Source organism: Ctenocephalides felis, unplaced genomic scaffold, assembly GCF_003426905.1.
Source record: "Ctenocephalides felis isolate EL2017-DRISC unplaced genomic scaffold, ASM342690v1 CF-g0.4_SCAFFOLD_01604, whole genome shotgun sequence".
Lineage (NCBI taxonomy): Eukaryota > Metazoa > Arthropoda > Insecta > Siphonaptera > Pulicidae > Ctenocephalides > Ctenocephalides felis.
This window is the reverse complement of record NW_020537758.1, coordinates 2,396,641-2,415,023: the sequence shown is the minus strand read 5'-3', so window position 1 is coordinate 2,415,023 and position 18,383 is coordinate 2,396,641. Positions and strand designations below refer to the sequence as shown.

The following is an 18,383-nucleotide window of genomic DNA, read 5'->3' as shown; positions in this document are numbered from 1 at the left end:
GTAATATAATAAAAATATTTTTTGGAAATATTATATTTAAATAATTTATTTAAAAAAAAATAGACAAGTTCACACCTATTACTTAGATGTTGGTAGCACAGTTTTTCAAGTTCACCCGGAAGTTATTAAGTTTAACTTGTTATTAAAAATGTATTGAAGTAACGTATTCAACTGATTATTATTAATATTTATTATTTATCTAAATAAAGAATAAAAAATAAAAATGTGATATAATATTAAAATACACGTAAGTTTCATTTATTACTATATTTCCACCAACCCCGTATATTATCTTGTAGTGGGGCGAATCAAATATGGCCTCCATGGGTGTTGTGAACATTAACATTTCTTAGCAACTATTTGACGTATCACCTATGTGTTTGTCAAATGATGGATTTCGCGACAGTTTTTTAAACAAACCAGAATTGTTTTCAATTATTTGAACAAACAATCACAGTTAATTGTTGGAAGTGCAAAAAGTTGTTCCACTCTCGGTGGAATTGTGGTGTTTCGTAATAGCCGAGTGGAAACTATTTCTGGAATAAAATTGTGGATTTAGGATTTAGGATAATGGAGGCGGTGGCTAAACACGATTTCAATGCTACGGCAGATGATGAGCTCAGTTTTAGGAAGTCCCAAGTTCTTAAGGTGGAGTATTTTGGTTATATTAGGTGTACGACTTTGGTTCTGTCATTGGTAAAGGACTTGTATTGTCAAAACGGCGGACACAAAATTGTACACCTAAGAATTAACATTTATATATATTTTAAATCCCATATCATACAACAAACTTACATACATACAATTACGTATAAATTTTTATTAGTGTTGAATAAATTTCGAAAGATTTATGAAACAGTAAAAAATGTCTGCAACGTAACGTAAGGTTAGGTTAGTGCCTAATTTTTCTTGTAATTGCCAAATAAATACGATAATATAAGTCTGTAGTCACTATTGCAATCGACAAGCACAAATAAAGCTTAAAAATCACTATTGATATAATATAAGTCATATAATAGTTCGCAAAAAGCAAAGTTACATAGATTTTAAATGTGAAATTATCAATGAACTGTGGAGGTGATATAATTCATCAAATAGTTCTCAAAAAGCTTGAAGCAATGTGACACAAGTAAAATCACCATTGTAGATGTGAATAATAGTAAATATATACATTATAATGTGTCGCTTGCACAAATATTGATAAATAGGAACTGTCGTGGTAATATTACTCATAAATTAGTCCTCAAAATGCTTAAAATAGTCACACGATGTTTAAATACACATTTATACACTCATTCATATTTTAGAAGTAAAATTATCAACATAGATATTAATGGTTGTAATATTTACAATAAAATAAGTGACATTATCGAATGAGACCTGTCTATCTAATATAATTCATTCAGTTACGAAAAGCTTGTAAAAAAGCTCACACAAGCTCTAGAGACACATTAACGTATAATTTGCAGACTAACACATTTTAAAAGTGAAATTATTTTAGCTTAAGTCAATATTTACAATAATAATTGTCTGTAAAACAATTACAGTTCAGTAGAGACTGTCAAGGTAATATAAATTATAAAATTGTTTCAAAAAGCAATAAATTTTCATAAAATCTAGCTGCTAGGAATAAAAATAACGTTGTAATTGTTATATATTGCCAGAATAATTTCTTGGAAAGATATTTATAATTCAAAAGTTAGTCGCATAAACAATTTGAATGAATAATGAAAAATATTAAATGGTAAATACGCACTATAATGATTTTTGTGTCTCAAAACGTTTATGAATTTTTATAGAATCAAAGAAAAATGTTTTACTCATTTATGTTGGATAGATAGTACACTTGTAATACGAAAAATAAAATTAGAACTTGCAAGAAGTGTAGTTATTTGTAAAAAACTTTGTTTCAATACATTTTATGCATTTATCACAGTCTAACAAATTTTATAATTCGATAAGAATTAATATTTACAATAACACTGAACTTTTACTAAATCCTTGTTTATTCCATTTTGTTAAACAATTACGAATTACATTTGTTGTTTGATCAATAAATCAATTTAAAATTATTTATGATTACAAGTTAATATATTTATATAATTATAATACTATTTATTCTTTTTTTTACAGATATTAAATATGGAAGATGATGTTAATTGGTATAGAGCTGAATTGGATGGTCGCGAAGGCTTAATACCCAGTAATTACATTGAAATGAAAAACCACGAGTAAGTATAACTTTACATATATATATATATATATATATATATATATATATATATATATATTTATAAGTTACCTAATTCAATTTCATTTCCTGGTTTCATGTTTATCTCAAAGCTTCTAATTAGACTTATTAACTTCCATTATTTTGTTTATGACAAAGCCAAACAAAACAATTATATTTGTTTCAGCTGGTACTATGGAAGAATTACAAGAGCAGATGCTGAGAAATTATTATCAAACAAACACGAAGGAGGTTTCCTTATCAGAATAAGTGAATCCAGTCCTGGAGACTTTTCTTTGTCAGTAAAGTAAGTTGTTTAATTATTTAATTGAATATTACTTTCTAAATTTTTTTTGACCGTGTTCAATATTTGTTGCAAAAATTACTTCAGGGGTTTTTCAAATAATTTTACAAGATGGGAGACAATTTTCATAGATCAAATTTAAAGATTTCGGACAGTTTGGAACATTTTGAGACAATTTGGAATATTTTGAGACTATTTGGAACTTTTTGAGACAACTGAAAACTTTTTGAGACAACTGGGAACTTTTTGAGACAATTTGCAACATTTTGAGTCGATTTGCAACATTTTGAGACGATTTGCAACATTTCGAGACGTTTGAGAAACATTACGAGACGTTTGAGAAACATTTCGAGACTTTTGTGAACATTTCGAGACGTTTGTAAACATTTCGAGACGTTTGTGAACATTTTGAGACGTTTGAGAACATTTTGAGACAATTGATAAACATTTAGAGACGTTGAAGAACCTTTAGAGACGTTGGAGAACCTTTAGAGACGTTGGAGAACCTTTAGAGACGTTGGAGAACCTTTAGAGACGTTGGAGAACCTTTAGAGACGTTGGAGAACCTTTAGAGACGTTGGAGAACCTTTAGAGACGTTGGAGAACCTTTAGAGACGTTGGAGAACCTTTAGAGACGTTGGAGAACCTTTAGAGACGTTGGAGAACCTTTAGAGACGTTGGAGAACCTTTAGAGACGTTTGAGAACATTTTGAGATGTTGGAGAACATTTCGAGGTGTTTGAAAACATTTTGTAACAATTTTCATCATTTTGAGACAATTGAGAACATTTCGAGACGTTTGGGAACATTTTGAGATGATTTGGAACATTTCGAGACGTTTGAGAACATTTCGAGACGTTTGAGAACATTTCGAGACAATTTGCAAAATTTCGAGACAATTTGGAACATTTCGAGACAATTTGGAACATTTCGAGACGTTTGAGAACATTTCCAGATAATTTGGAACATTTGGAGACAATTTGCAACATTTAGAGACGTTTGAGAATATTTCGAGACAATTTGCAACATTTCGAGACGTTTGAGAATATTTCGAGACAATTTGCAACATTTCTAGACGTTTGAGAACATTTGGAGACGTTTGAGAATATTTCGAGACGTTTGAGAATATTTTGAGACTATTTGCAAAATTTGGAGACAATTGAGAAACATTTCGAGACTTTGGAGAACATTTCGAGACGTTGGAGAACATTTCGAGACGTTTGAGAACATTTCGAGATAATTGAGAACATTTTGAAGCAGTTTGCAATATTTTGAGACGATTTGGAATATTTCGAGACGTTTGAGAACATTTTAAGATATTTTGGAACATGTTTAGACTAACTACAACATTTTTGGATTAACCACAACATTTTTTAGACTAACCACAACATTTTCAAACCATCTACAAATTTTCTGTGGAACTTGCAACAATCAATCTACACCAACTTTGTATTTTCAATATTTCTTATGGACCTCTTTACCAATAATTCACCATCAATTACTATTTCTCTTCAGATGTTCAGATGGGGTCCAACATTTCAAAGTCCTCCGAGATGCACAAGGCAAATTCTTTTTGTGGGTAGTGAAATTCTCATCACTAAACGAATTAGTCGAGTACCACAGAGCTGCCAGTGTCAGTCGTTCTCAAGATGTTAAATTGAGGGACATGACACCAGAGGAAGTACTCGTTCAGGCTTTGTATGATTTTGCACCGCAGGAGGCTGGTGAACTGGAATTCAGACGGGGGGACGTGATAACGGTCAGTGGAAACAGATAATAATATTTTGTTTATATATAATTGAAATAACTAATTATTTATGTGTAAGTGCATGTTAAATATTATTTAGATGATTTTCTTCGTGTAAGACTTCTTGCTACAGAACGTTACTATAGTTTACAATTTAGACGTAGACCTGACAATTTTTTTTGTCTCTCAGGTGACAGACAGATCTGACCAAAACTGGTGGCAAGGAGAAATTGGCAACCGCAAAGGACTCTTCCCTGCCACTTACGTTACACCATACCACTCGTAAAATCATTAGTGATAAACGACATATATACATTTATATATATATATATACATATATATATATATATATATACAACATATACATCATATTATTTTGTCTATGGCTAATATGAATTTAATAATATTAGATGCCGACTTTTTATAAAACTGTGGATATACACCATCGTAAATGTTTCCGCTTACTTTTATATAGATATTTACAGGAACACCACTCATATTTCTGATATTATATTATCTAGGGCTGTCTGTCGCGAATTATATGTAAATTTTATCTGTCCCGGACCAAATATAAATATTTTTCACCTTTAAAATTATACAATAAGCATTTGGTTGTAAATAGATCTGGGAAGTTTTAATATCTGAGACTTGTTAGACAATCTTTGTTGAATTTTTAAGGTTCCTTTATCAGTTCCTATTCGATGGCCCTATTATTGTAAATGAAACATCAATTGCTTATATTAGGATATGGGATTATTGTATAAATTTCGTATCGCGCTCAAGCTTACTGTATTAGTTATTAAAAAAAGGAAAATATTTTGTAAGTTTAAAAAATAGTGACATGTGTATATGTTACTGCAGTTTTTTATGTGCTGAGCAAAATAACACAAGTTTTTGGAGATATGTGCAATGTTTATGATTCGGACATATTAATTTTTTGTAATTAAGCTAAATTTTTTAGAATTAAAAAGGACTTAACAATATTTTTAATCTTTGTACTACCTATGTTAATACAAACACCATTTCTGAGGATGAGAAATGTACAAATTGATTAAAATAAACACATTATCTAGAAAAATGGTTGTAATCATTTTGAAAAAGATAGATGTAAAAGGATTTATGTAGGTAGTACTTTAAACTAACAAAATAAAAACATAAATGCAAAAAACTCCTTGCTAATTTAAATTTAAAAGTATTAATATTTGTGTAAAAGGCTACAAGACTAACAAGCAACTGTTATTTCAGCCATAAAATTAATTTAAAACAAATTAAAATTGTTTCCCTTATGAAATATAATTAAAAACAAATACTGGATTCGTATTCAGCTTTTTGGAGCTCTATTCATTGATATGTCACATGCTAATTATAGTTAAATTTGTCTATTGGCAAGTTGCTATGTTTTCACTTAATTTAGCTACAAATTCAGATTTATTACTTTATTTTAAAATATAAATAGTGAATAGATTTGTAGAATCATGCTCTCCAAGATCTGTTTGATGGTTTGTCACATACCAAAAGCTAAGAAAAGCAACCAGCAAAATTATGTCCTCATTTGATAAAATTAATTAAAATTGATATTAAATTCGTGTTCAGCTCTTCGATATTTATTTTTTGATATTTCACATAATAAATGCAGTTCGAGTTTTGCCAATGGCCAAGTTGCTGTTCTTTTACTTAATTGAATCACAAATTTTGTTGATGAACTAACTAAAATTACTGAAATAGATTAGAATTAACTAAAATTACTGAATTAGATCTCCCTATCTAACCAAAAAGTAGTGCTTTCATATGATATTTGTAAGTTATTTGACAAAAACCAAAAAAATGTCCCGAATTTTCTATTAAATGCTGAAGAATATAAAAGATCGAATTCAAAGTCGTTTTATTCCAAATTATTATATCGGAGAGTATATAAGTGTTGGCATGCAATCGAAGTAAATTTTATCTAGTTTTTTCCTATCTAACCGTAAAGGGGTGCTTTCATATGATATTTGTAAGTTATTTTACAAAAACCAAAAAATTGTCCCGAATTTTTTATTAAATGCTGAAGAATATGAAAGATCGAATTCAAAGTCGTTTTATGCCAATTTTTTATTCCAAATAACTGTTGGCATGGAATCGTAGTAAGTTTTATCTAGTTCTAGGCATATCGTCTTTTTGCCTATTGGCAAGTTGCGTAATAATTTTATACTATAAAGCCTAAAAAGTTAACTTTTTTCAATATCATCCTATTCCAATTTATTTCCTATTCGACTTATTGATACTAAATTTGTTATTGATTTTCATTCAAATATATTTAATATAGAAATTTATTAAAAATAATTTAAATTCAGCTAATTTCAGTCTCTATTAAATGTTTACGTGTAAGTCTGTACACATATCTACTACGGGATTTATTTTAGAATAACATTAGAAAAGCAAGTATCTAGTAAAATCTTAATAATAAACCTTTTTAATTAATAAATCTTTTGCAAAACCTTAAAAAAAATCATAGAGGGATAAATATTTTAAAAGTTAAAATCATCAAGTTAATTATAATCAAAAATTAATTAATTTAATATTAAGACTAGATATTTGAAATTATTTTAATTTATATACATTACTAAAAAAAATTAGTACAAAATATTTGGTGTATTTACGTGCGTTCTGCCTCAAATTAATTTTTTTGCATATTTTTTTTTATTAATTATTCGAACAAGTACGTGTAATTTGTATAATAAATATTTTGCATTATGCAATTGAAAGAATCTTTAACGAATGTCCAATAAGTGATTTTGTACGTAATAGGTTGCATTGCACGTTAACATTTTCTTCGGCATGTTTATATAATTTATATATATATATATATATATATATATATATACATAAATAAAGCTGGAATTTTGTCCTGAAATCTAATGAAAAATATCATTCATATGAATTGTTGGAAATAATTACAAGAGTCGATCTCATTACCAAATTTGACTTCAATTTTAATTCACAGTCTTCAATTTTATTTTATCCTATTATTAACTATAAGGTCATGTTTACGAATACATCCTACAAAAATCGGTTAAAATTGATATAAAACTGTCGCCACAACTTAAAAAGTTGATAAATTTTTATTCTCATTGATTGACTCGATTTTATTTATATACATATTGGGTAGTCTTTAGAACTTGCTTTAAGCTTTTTAAATTTTGACTTTTTTCTCTGATACATTAAGTTGCACATAACAGACAATTTGGAAAAAAATGCCAAGTCAGTCATATGTGTGAAGTAAAAAATAGATTTGCACGAAATTTTGGCATAAAAATTGTTTTCTTTAATACTTGAAGTTTCTTGGTGTCATTTTCAACTAACTAATTTATATAATAAAGTTACCATGGCCCATGGGATTTATTTTTGATATTATCGTGACCTTTAGCGTGTTTTGAAAAAAAAAATATCCTAAATTTTCATGATATCCTCAATTTTAATAAAATGCCACTTACATCTTTTTACTAAATCTATCAATTTGTTTCAAAAATACACCATCTCGAGTACTTTCCTAGTAAAACAATCAGTCCTACTTTGATTGATTGTTTTTATTTTATTTAAAAAAATAAATTGAGTTGAATTACACTTTTAAATGTGATTTTTAAGAGAATCGCAATGCATAAGTTTAAATAAATGCACGTTTTTCTGAATTGTAATTTGAATTATGAACGCTGAGCAATATTAAGTTTAAGACTTTTGGAAATATTTCCAGCATAGTATAGAATGATATAAAATTATTATTAACTTCCCGAAGGAGAAGTTTATGTTTTCATCAAAAAATCCGATTCGCTAATTTTATGTTTTCTCGACGTTTCAAGCCATTCTGAATCGAATGAGACCAAATTTGGAAAAAGTATGTGTGTGTGTGTGTGTGTGTGTGTGTGTGTGTGTGTGTGTGTGTGTGCGTGTGCACCAACAGATTTTTTGCCGTAAATCGCCGTTTTCTCAAAAACGGCTGGACCGATTTCAAAAATTTAAAAGCCATTCGATGTATTTCGATGAGGACTATTGTTTGACAGTTTTGTGCGACGATCGGCCAAACCGTTTCTTCGTAAATAGCAGAGAAGTGAAAACTCTTTCGTCCACGTTTTAGCCCGCAGTTATGAATCGATTTTGAAAATTCAAAAATCGTTCGAAAGATATTGGTTGGGAATCGTGCTGATTAGTTTTTGGTAGAGATCGGCCGGGCCGTTTTCTTGTAATAAAGTTTTTAAAAAAAAAATTTCGACGATTTTTATGATTATTTTTTTGACGATAGATACCATAGTCTTCTAGATCATACTAAAATATTACGGCCCTACGACAACTGGTTCAGCTTTAAAAATTCGTCAAAGTTTGCAAAAATCAGTATGGTCTTTTTGGCATTTGTCAAAATTAGACTTTTGATCGACGTTTTCTCAAAAACGCCTGAACCGATTTTAGAAATTTAAAAGCCATTTGATGTATTTCGGTGAGGACTATCGTTTGTCAGTTTTGTGCAACGATCTGCCAAGCCGTTTCTTTGTAATTTGAAAAAAAGTGTTGAACTTTTCGTCCACATTTAAGCTCATCCTACCGAACCGATTTTGAAAAATCAAAAACTGTTCGAAAGATATCATTTGGGAATGATGCTGATTAATTTTAGGTAAAAATCTACCGAGCCGTTTTCTTGTAATTAAATGTTGAAAAAAAGTGTTAAATTTTCGTCCACATTTAAGCTTATCCTACCGAACCGATTTTGAAAAATCAAAAACTGTTCGAAAGATATCATTTGGGAATGATGCTGATTAATTTTAGGTGAAAATCTACCGAGCCGTTTTCTTGTAATTAAATGTTAAAAAAAAGTGTTAAATTTTCGTCCACATTTAAGCTTATCCTACCGAACCGATTTTGAAAAATCAAAAACTGTTCGAAAGATATTAGTTGGGAATGATGCTGATCAATTTTGGGTGAAAATTTACCGAGCCGTTTTCTTGTAATTAACTGTTGAAAAAAAGTGTTAAATTTTCGTCCACATTTAAGCTTATCCTACCGAACCGATTTTAAAAAATCAAAAACTGTTCGAAAGATATTAGTTGGGAATTATGCTGATTAATTTTAGGTGAAAATCTACCGAGCCGTTTTCTTGTAATTAAATGTTGAAAAAAAGTGTTAAATTTTCGTCCACATTTAAGCTTATCCTACCGAACCGATTTTGAAAAATCAAAAACTGTTCGAAAGATATCATTTGGGAATGATGCTGATTAATTTTAGGTGAAAATCTACCGAGCCGTTTTCTTGTAATTAACTGTTAAAAAAAAATTTAAGCCTTTTTTCATGGAACTTTTTTTGGCGATATACATCATGGTCTTATAGAACTTACTGTAATATTACGGCCTTACAACAAGTAGTTTAATTTTAAAAATTCGTCAAACTTTGCTAAAATTATTATCGTTTTTTTTTTAAGTAGGATTGATGAAGTATATTATTTACACTTTTTTTTGATTAAGTCGATTATTTACACATATCGGGAAGTTCATGTAATTTGCCTCAAGGCTAAATACCAAACCAACTAGTTAATTATTATCATTATCACTTGTACATATGCATATATGTGTGTTTTATCTTCGTGTGTGTATTTATTTATATATAACATGTATAAAAATTCTTCCAATCTTCAAAGACGCGAAACTTTCTCTTAAGAATGCATTCGGTTCTCAAAGCGAGCAAAACAAACAAGAGGAGCGGTGAAAGCAAATGCTATTGGTCAATTTGCGCAATTATTCACCATCGGATGACCAATAGCATCAGCCCCATCGTGCATTTCAATCCGTTTTTTTTAAATTCCACAAAGAATTTATTACGAAATTTATAATCCGTTGAAAAGCGAAATTAATTGTTATAGAAATTTATTGGGTTCGGTTTTAATTGATGGGGGAATGAAATTTTGCATTTTTGTAATTGGCAAAAGTTTCGAAATGGTAAAAGATAGAGACTGTCGAGCTGAAAGCCAAGGATCGAGATTTTTCGTTATTCGAGATTTCATTATTCTTTAGCAATAAATAGAAAATTCGGGACATTTTTTTGGTTTTTGTCAAATTACTCACAAATATCATATGAAAGCACCCCTTTTCAGTTAGATAGGGTGAAACCAGATAAAATTTACTACGATTCCATACCAACAGTTGTATACACCCCGATATAAAAGTTTGGAATAAAACGACTTCGAATTCGATCTTTCATATTCTTTAGCATTTTTTAAAAAATTCGGGACATTTTTTTGGTTTTTGTCAAATAACTCACAAATATCATATAAAAGCACCTCTTTTCAGTTAGATAGAGAGAAACTGAAACTTGTAAACTTTGACCAAAAGGTAGAAGATGTTAGTAGTAAAACCATTCAGCAATTAGGACTGATTTTGCACAACTGATGTCACATTTTGGAGCCTCAAGACAGAGCAGAAGAATGTTCCATCATCTGGTCTGATTGTTCAGATTTAAAACTCATAGAAAATAGCTGGACCAATACAACTACTGAAAGTTTTTCGAGTCGTTTTCATAATGATGCGGAACACGTTTTTTCGTGTGCCCACGTTTTAGTGCGCAATTTAATGGTGAACTATATCAGATTCACTAGAGAAATTGATGTTGATATCGGAAGGTGATTGGAATTCCTTCAGAACATTTGCAAGACCTGAAAAGAATGAGGAAAGTAGTTGAGGAAAACCCTGGATTTAGTTGGAATTATTATTGAGTCTGACATACCCAGCTTGGTATGCAAAAAAAATTACTTCGTTATGTATGAAAAAAGTGCACAAGAATCGCTTCTGGTAAATATTAGTATAAAGGCTAACTATTTATGGTGACGAAACCTCAAGAAAATAGCAGTGTCAAAATTGGTTTGCCAAATTTTGTTCTAGTGATTTTGCATTTAAAGATGAATAATGCTTTGGTTGAAGTTGATTGTGATGGAATTGTCTACATTGAATTATTATCGCCAACTGAATAATCAATTTTGGTGTCTGTGCTCAACAATCATAATTATCATTTTCCATGTGTCTTACCTAAGTCCATTCCCTTTTACTACTTTGTCTAAATCTTTTATCTTTTAGGAAATGATCTTTAGGTAAGATTTGCCCTAAGAAATTTGTATCTTTGTCCAAATCTTTTATCTTTTAGGAAATGATCTTTAGGTATGAATTTGCCTTAGGAAATTTGTATCGGGAAAATCGGCGAGAGGAAAGCTTTCTTCGCCAATCCGTTCGTCCGTTCGTCCGTCTGTCCGTTCCGAAGCAAAACAAAACAAAAGCGAGTAGCCGTAGAGAGGACGTAATTCGATGGATAATTGAGCGACCGAAGAAAGCAACTCGAGCACGATTTATAAAAGTCGGAGAGCTGGTAGTAATGGAAAACTGGACATTAATTTTTTATATGGACATGTGTTTACTTTGCTTCCTATTTGTGTTAATTTGATATTTTATTAGATAATAGATATTTTTCTAAATTAGTATCTCTGCTGCATCTGAGAAAAAATATTAATGGCAGCATCCTCTACCCAAAATTATTTTTAGGATGACATTACGTATCGACTTGGCAGTCCTGGATTTTCACTTTATGTTCTAGATTTTCTAGATTTTATGTGTGGTATTCTTGTTTTTTTGATCGGAATTGTTTTAGATTTTTGAAAAGCGTTAATGCCTAAAAACCAAGTAGACACACTTGAAAAAATCCATAGTTCAAGATAATATAAAAAGTTTGTGCTCAGTAATTCTTATTAAAAAAATGAGAGTGGGCTAGGAAAGAGCTTCTGTCTGACTTAAACTGGATTGTGGACATATTGATATAAGAGTGCAATTGAAGATGAATTATAAGAACTGAAAGGTTTATTGAATGCAGTTGATGGACAACTTATATCAGGAATTGAAAATTAGAGGCACTCAAAAATAGAAGCAAAAACTTCCAGAAGTAAGGCAATACCAAATGTGAGGAAAATTTAAATACGTGAATTTTTTTACAGGTATTTTATTTTTTAGTCTCTCGTCTAACAAATTTGTTGAAATGAATAAAAATTGCAGAGAGTGGAAGAAGAAAGACTCCTTTTTTCTGAAGAAATCTACTGAATGGAATTCACCTTGGGAAAATATCTTAGAAGAATTAGAAAAACTATTTATTACTGATGATACACAACTTACACGTGAAGTCTTAAATAAGTAAGTTATCAGTATTTTGAGTAGCAAAAATAATAGTTAACATTTAATTCAAAGTATTTATAATATTTTTTTACATTTTAGAAATGAAAAATTCAAATATGTGAATTTTTTACAGGTTTTTTATTTTTTATTTTCTCGTCTAACAAATTTAGTAAAATAAATAACATGTGCAAAGATTGGAAGAAGAAAGAATCCTTTTGTCTGAAGAAAACTACTAAATGGAATTCATCTTGGGAAAATATCTTTGTTAAAAGAATTAGAAAAACTATTGATTACTGATCATAAGTCTTAAATAAGTAAGTTATCAGTATTTTGAGTAGCAAAAATAATAGTTAACATTTAATTCACAGTATTTATAATATTTTTTTACAATTTCAGGAATGAGAGAGGAAAGGACTCTGTCTGAAGGAACTTGTATTGGAAAAATAGTGCCAAAACAGATGCAGAATGCAGATGATAGACGAAAAGTGATCCTTTGGACAACTGGGAAAAAAGGTTAGTTTTAATGTGTAATTTTTTGTTAAAGTTGTAACATAACATGTCACGAATAAGAGTACGTTGAAGATTTGCTATTCTCGGTGAACCTATTTTATTTTGACAAATTATGTCTTTATTATATTGATTTTTTTCAATATGTCGAATTTCTCAAAAAGCTATATCGATGTTATTTATACGAGCGTTTATTCCAATTTTTAATACTGAAAATCACCCTTCAAATAGCATAAATTGCAAAATAACGTAAAGAGGCGTCCATTAATCACGTGATCCCTAAATAAATAAAATAAAAGTACCACTAATTCCTCACTTCTCACCCACCAAATATTACATGTATTTCTAGTTACGTAAAATTTTTGAAACGAATTTTTCTAATTTACGAAAAAAATTACGAAATATTTTTTTTTAATTTAGACTAGACCTAGGCTTTTCTCTCCTCTTGATTTTTTGTTATCTTTTGTCTTCAGAAGTAATATTTGTTTTGAACATCTTAAGGGGGTATTTAAAAAAGTCTATAAAGAAGACTGTAAATTTTTTAAAAAAATTGGTCCAGTAGTAGTTCGTAAAATTTGTTTCGAGAGTCAAACAGATATAATTCCTATAATAATTTAAATTTTAAAAAATCCTCCTATGGACATATTCTTGAATAGTCAATTTGTGAAACAATCGATTTTTTTTAAAAATTATTGACCAGAATATTCCCTTAACATGTAACAGAGAGTAACTATCACCATTAGTGTGGCCTTGTCTTAGGATGTGTATCCCAGAATGGGCCAACGTATGTCCTTTATCGTTTTTCCACCAGCTCTCTGTCTATTTATCCTCTCGCCTGACGCATAACATAATATAATATGCGGCAAGTGGCAATCGGCAGCAATCGGCGCATAACTCGAAACAGTGTGTGTGTGTATGAACAATTTCAATTTTATATAAGTAATTACATTACATCTTACGGTATTTCTTTGTTGCGTCATTTTCTCTTTCTTCTGTCTTGACTGACTTGACTGCATTACATTACATTATTATTACCACAACCACAACACCACTAACTGACCACGAATGTAATGGAAATTAAAACAAACACCGGGATATTTGACAAATGTAAAAAATTTAGTACAATGTCTAGTCGAGAATAAACTACAAAATAAAGTAACAAGTCTTTAAGAATTTGCTTTAGCTACAACTTAGATTCTTTGATCACGTGTGAAATGAAAATTGCAAACATTTATTAATAATTTTTCACATTTTTTTTTAATATTGCTCATAAATATCGCTATTTATTTGTTTGTTTCGGCGAGTCCCAAGCGTGTGCTTTTAACCCGAAACGAGGTGCCGTTTTAGGGTCGCTTAAAGCTCGAACGCCCCCGAAATTAATTTCACGAGATCATATGATTTTTGTATCAAATTGTATACTCAAACTATATTTATCTATATCAATAGTAACCAATTTAGTCATTTTTATATTTTTCATATAACATATTTAAGTAAAATCTTTGTAGATTTACTACGCAAAAACATAACTTTTTGCTTCTTTTTGAATCTTTTAGTGATAGTTTTTATAAAAATAGTACATATTGAAGTAAAATTGAAAGTTGGTATTAATCGTACAGCATATAATTTTAATTATCGATCATAATTATTGCAATTTATTCACTTGATTTGGGGGAGTCCCAACCGTGTGTTTTTAATCCTAAACGAAGTGCCGTCTTAGGGTCGCTTAAAGCTCGAACGCCCCCGAAATTAATTTCACGAGATCATATGATTTTTGTATCAAATTGTATACTCAAACTATATTTATCATAATCAATAGTAACTAATTTAGTCATTTCTATATTTTTACACGTTTTATTATATTTAAATTAAAATCTTTTTAGATTTATATTGCAAAAACATTATTTTTAGCTTGTTTTTAAGCCACTTAGTGATAATTTTTATAAAAATAGATGTTGAAGTAAAATCGAAAGTTGACATTTAATGTTTAATAAAATTTTAATTATTGATTATAAATATCGGTATTTATTGACTTTTTCATTATTGTCTTTGGCGAGTCTCAAGAGTGTGTTTTTTTAACTCTAAACGATGTGCCGCTGTAGGGTCGCTTAAAGCTCGAACGCCTCCGAAATTAATTTTGCAAAATCATAAGATTTTTGTATCAAATTGTATACTCAAACTATATTTATCATAATCAATAGTAACTAATTTAGTCATTTCTATATTTTTACACGTTTTATTATATTTAAATTAAAATCTTTGTAGATTTACATCGTGAACAATTTTTTGCTTGTTTTTAAGCCACTTAGTGATAATTTTCATAAAAATAGATGTTGAAGTAAAATCGAAAGTTGATATCAATTATACCGCATATAATTTTAATTATTGATGATAACTATTGCAATTTATTGACTTTTTCATTGTTGGCTTTGGCGAGTCCCAAGAGTGTGTTTTTAACCCGAAACAAGGTGCCGTTTTAGGGTTGCTTAAAGCTCGAAAGCCCCCGAAATTAATTTCACTTAATCATAAGAGATTTGTATCAAATTATATACTCAAACTATATTCTTCAATATTTATAGTAATCAATGCAGTGAGTTCTATATTTTTTACATATGTTATTATATTTAAATTTAAATCTTTGTAGATTTACTTCGCAAAAATATTATTTTTTGCTGTTTTTAAGACACTTACTGATAGTTTTTATAAAAATAGTACATGTTGAAGTAAAATCGAAAGTTGATTTTAATCCTGCAGCATAAAATTTTAATTATTGTTTATAAATATCGGTATTTACTGACTTTTCATTGTCGGTTTCAGCGAGTCTCAAGAGTGTGTTTTTTTAACCCAAAACGAGGTGCCGTTTTAGGGTCGCTTAAAGCTCGAACGCCCCCGAAATTAATTTTGCAAAATCATAAGATTTTTGTATCAAATTATATACTCAAATTATATTCTTCAATATTTATAGTAACCAATGTAGTCAGTTCTATATTTTTCTCATGTTTTATTATATTTAAATTAAAATATTTTTCGATTTATATTGCAAAAACATTATTTTTAGCATTTTATAAGAAACTTAGTGATAGTTTTTATAAAAATAGATGTCGAGGTAAAATCGAAAGTTGATATTAATCATACAGCATAAAATTTTAAATATCGATCATAATTATTGCAATTTATCCACTTGGCCGTTTTAGGGTTGCTTAAAGCTCGAACCCCCCTGAAATTCAATCCGTAAAATCATAAGATTTTTGTACTGAAATGTTTATCCAAATAACAATTATAAATTTATGTGATGTTAATAGTAACCCTTTATTCATTCTTATACATTTTACATAATTTGTTCGATTATTATATCTATCCGCAAAAATCTCTTATTGTTAGTGTTATATCATGACAAAATATTTTTTGCGCTTTTGAGTTAATTTGTGGTTTTCTTTATAAAGTTGGATGATGATAAATAAAATTTAAGGCATGTATAAATCATATTGTATAGCAGCATTAACTATTAATCATAAATATTGCAAATTATCGAATTTTGAATTGTAGTCATTAGTCGTTTTTGGGCCGCTTTAAGCGCGAACGCACCGAAATTAATTTCGTAAACTCATAAGATTTTTGTATCAAATTGTATACTAAAACTGTATTTATCCATGTCAACAGTAACCAATTTAGTTATTTCTATATTTTTTACATGTTTTATTATATTTAAATTAAAATATTTGTAGATTTATATATCAAAAATATTATTTTTTGCTTCTTTTTAAGTCACTAACTTCAATACTTTAGGTAGTTTCTATAAATCTAAATATATAAATAAAATTCAAAGACTAAATTAATCATAAACATTGCTATTTATTAACTTTTCAATTATTACTTTTGAGGAGTCCCAAGCTTATGTTTTCAACCTGGAACGAGGTGTCATTTTAGGGTAGCTGACAGTTCAGGCGCCCCCGAAAATTCTTTATTAAAGTTCGCGTTATTGTAATAATATACAAGAGCAAGTTTATTAAAAAATAGGTATATACCTTTTTAATTATTATGCACATTAATTGTACGAGTAAAACTATACATTATTCTAAAAGCTTTCTCCATCAGACCAGTGCAAGATGTCGAAAACGATTTTATCTTTGTTACAATAGATATTTCTTAAACCAACAACAAATTGCAATCGTGTTTAACCATTCTACTATTGTACATATATATATATATATATATATATATATGTATATATATATACATAAAGTTGTTTAATTTATCCGCTGGGCCTTGAAATAGATTGATCTTGTCGTCTTGGAGCGACCTAAATCGACTCTGATGATAATTATGTAAATATTTTACAAGTAGAAATGTCGATTTCTTATTGTTAGTGATTTATTTATCTAAGTGATTTATTAGTTAATGACTTGTTGTTTTCTAAAATGTATTTTCTGTTTTTTTCCCCCGAAGAAGATAAGGCTAACTTGGTCGTAAAAGTAAGGAATCTTTGGTAATGAATTCATAGTAAAACATAAAAAGTAATAATACAAGATTTAGAATTTATTCTGTATGTTTCGACACATGAATTGTGTCATTAATTTACGATTTAATAAATAGGGAGACTGGTAGATCATATAAGAATTTAAAAAAAATATTATTGTTTAAATTGAATGAGATAAAATCCCACTTACAGTAAGTTTACCTATCTATAATCGTTTCATTACACTTTTACTATAAAGTATGATCTTTAAAACAAAACTGCATTTCATTTTCAAGAACTTTATAGAAAAGTATAAAACTCTATTTCACAATCTAAATTAATTAATGAAGTTAATAAAATACTTAAATACCATAATTTATTTGACAACAATCTGACACAATATTTTTTATTTTTGATTGATTAAGAAATTTTATTATTCATTTTATTTTTATAATAATTAATTAAAATCAAATAAAATGTCAAATTTTTAATTAAAACACAAAATAATGAATGCAAATATAATTTGTTCTTGTATTATTCATGTCAAGGCAAATATTTTTTCATGTTCGATTTTTGCACAAAATATATGCCTATAATTAGTAATAATAAAAAAGTTAAATAATATTTTTCTAGAATTAAAAAGAAAATAATATATTTTGTTATTTGCAAAATTTAAAACATTTTTTCAAAATTCGAAGTGTAGCATTTAATGATAAGTTGATACTTGATAATAATATTATTAAATTGTATATAAACTAGGTGTAAGCGGCATTTTGCACTAAGGCAAGTTGCAACAACTTTCAAATAAGGGTAAATAATTGACTTAGTCAATGAAATATAATTAATTATAAATATTTTTGCACTTATCTGCCAATGATATATAGAGAAACTTTATCAAATGGTTTCAAAATTTGTGAAATCGGTTGAACCGTTTTTGAAAAATAAATTTCGACGACGAAAGATCAAATTTTGGCC

General features: G+C 28.7%; 2 protein-coding genes across 2 annotated transcripts in view; both read left to right on the top strand.

The window, feature by feature from the left end:
* The window catches only part of LOC113374027 (lipase 3-like), a 68,950-nt gene that overhangs the window by 25,367 nt on the left and 25,200 nt on the right, over nucleotides 1-18,383 (top strand). The gene's annotated exons all lie outside the window — the stretch shown is intronic.
* Nucleotides 318-4,608, top strand: LOC113374030 (protein enhancer of sevenless 2B). The gene is made up of 5 exons (XM_026614279.1): nucleotides 318-648; nucleotides 2,134-2,231; nucleotides 2,418-2,537; nucleotides 4,049-4,292; nucleotides 4,471-4,608. The coding sequence occupies exons 1-5, from the start codon at nucleotides 571-573 to the stop codon at nucleotides 4,564-4,566; spliced, it is 636 nt and encodes a 211-aa protein (XP_026470064.1). The 5' UTR covers nucleotides 318-570; the 3' UTR covers nucleotides 4,567-4,608.

What these genes read in the sequence shown, in the direction of transcription:
- LOC113374030 (XM_026614279.1), top strand. Translation starts at nt 571, where the DNA reads ATGGAGGCGGTGGCTAAACACGATTTCAATGCTACGGCAGATGATGAG. An exon ending in GGAAGTCCCAAGTTCTTAAG is followed by an intron (nt 649 to 2,133) that starts GTGGAGTATTTT and finishes TTTTTTTTACAG; the next exon opens with ATATTAAATATGGAAGATGA. An exon ending in GACTTTTCTTTGTCAGTAAA is followed by an intron (nt 2,538 to 4,048) that starts GTAAGTTGTTTA and finishes ATTTCTCTTCAG; the next exon opens with ATGTTCAGATGGGGTCCAAC.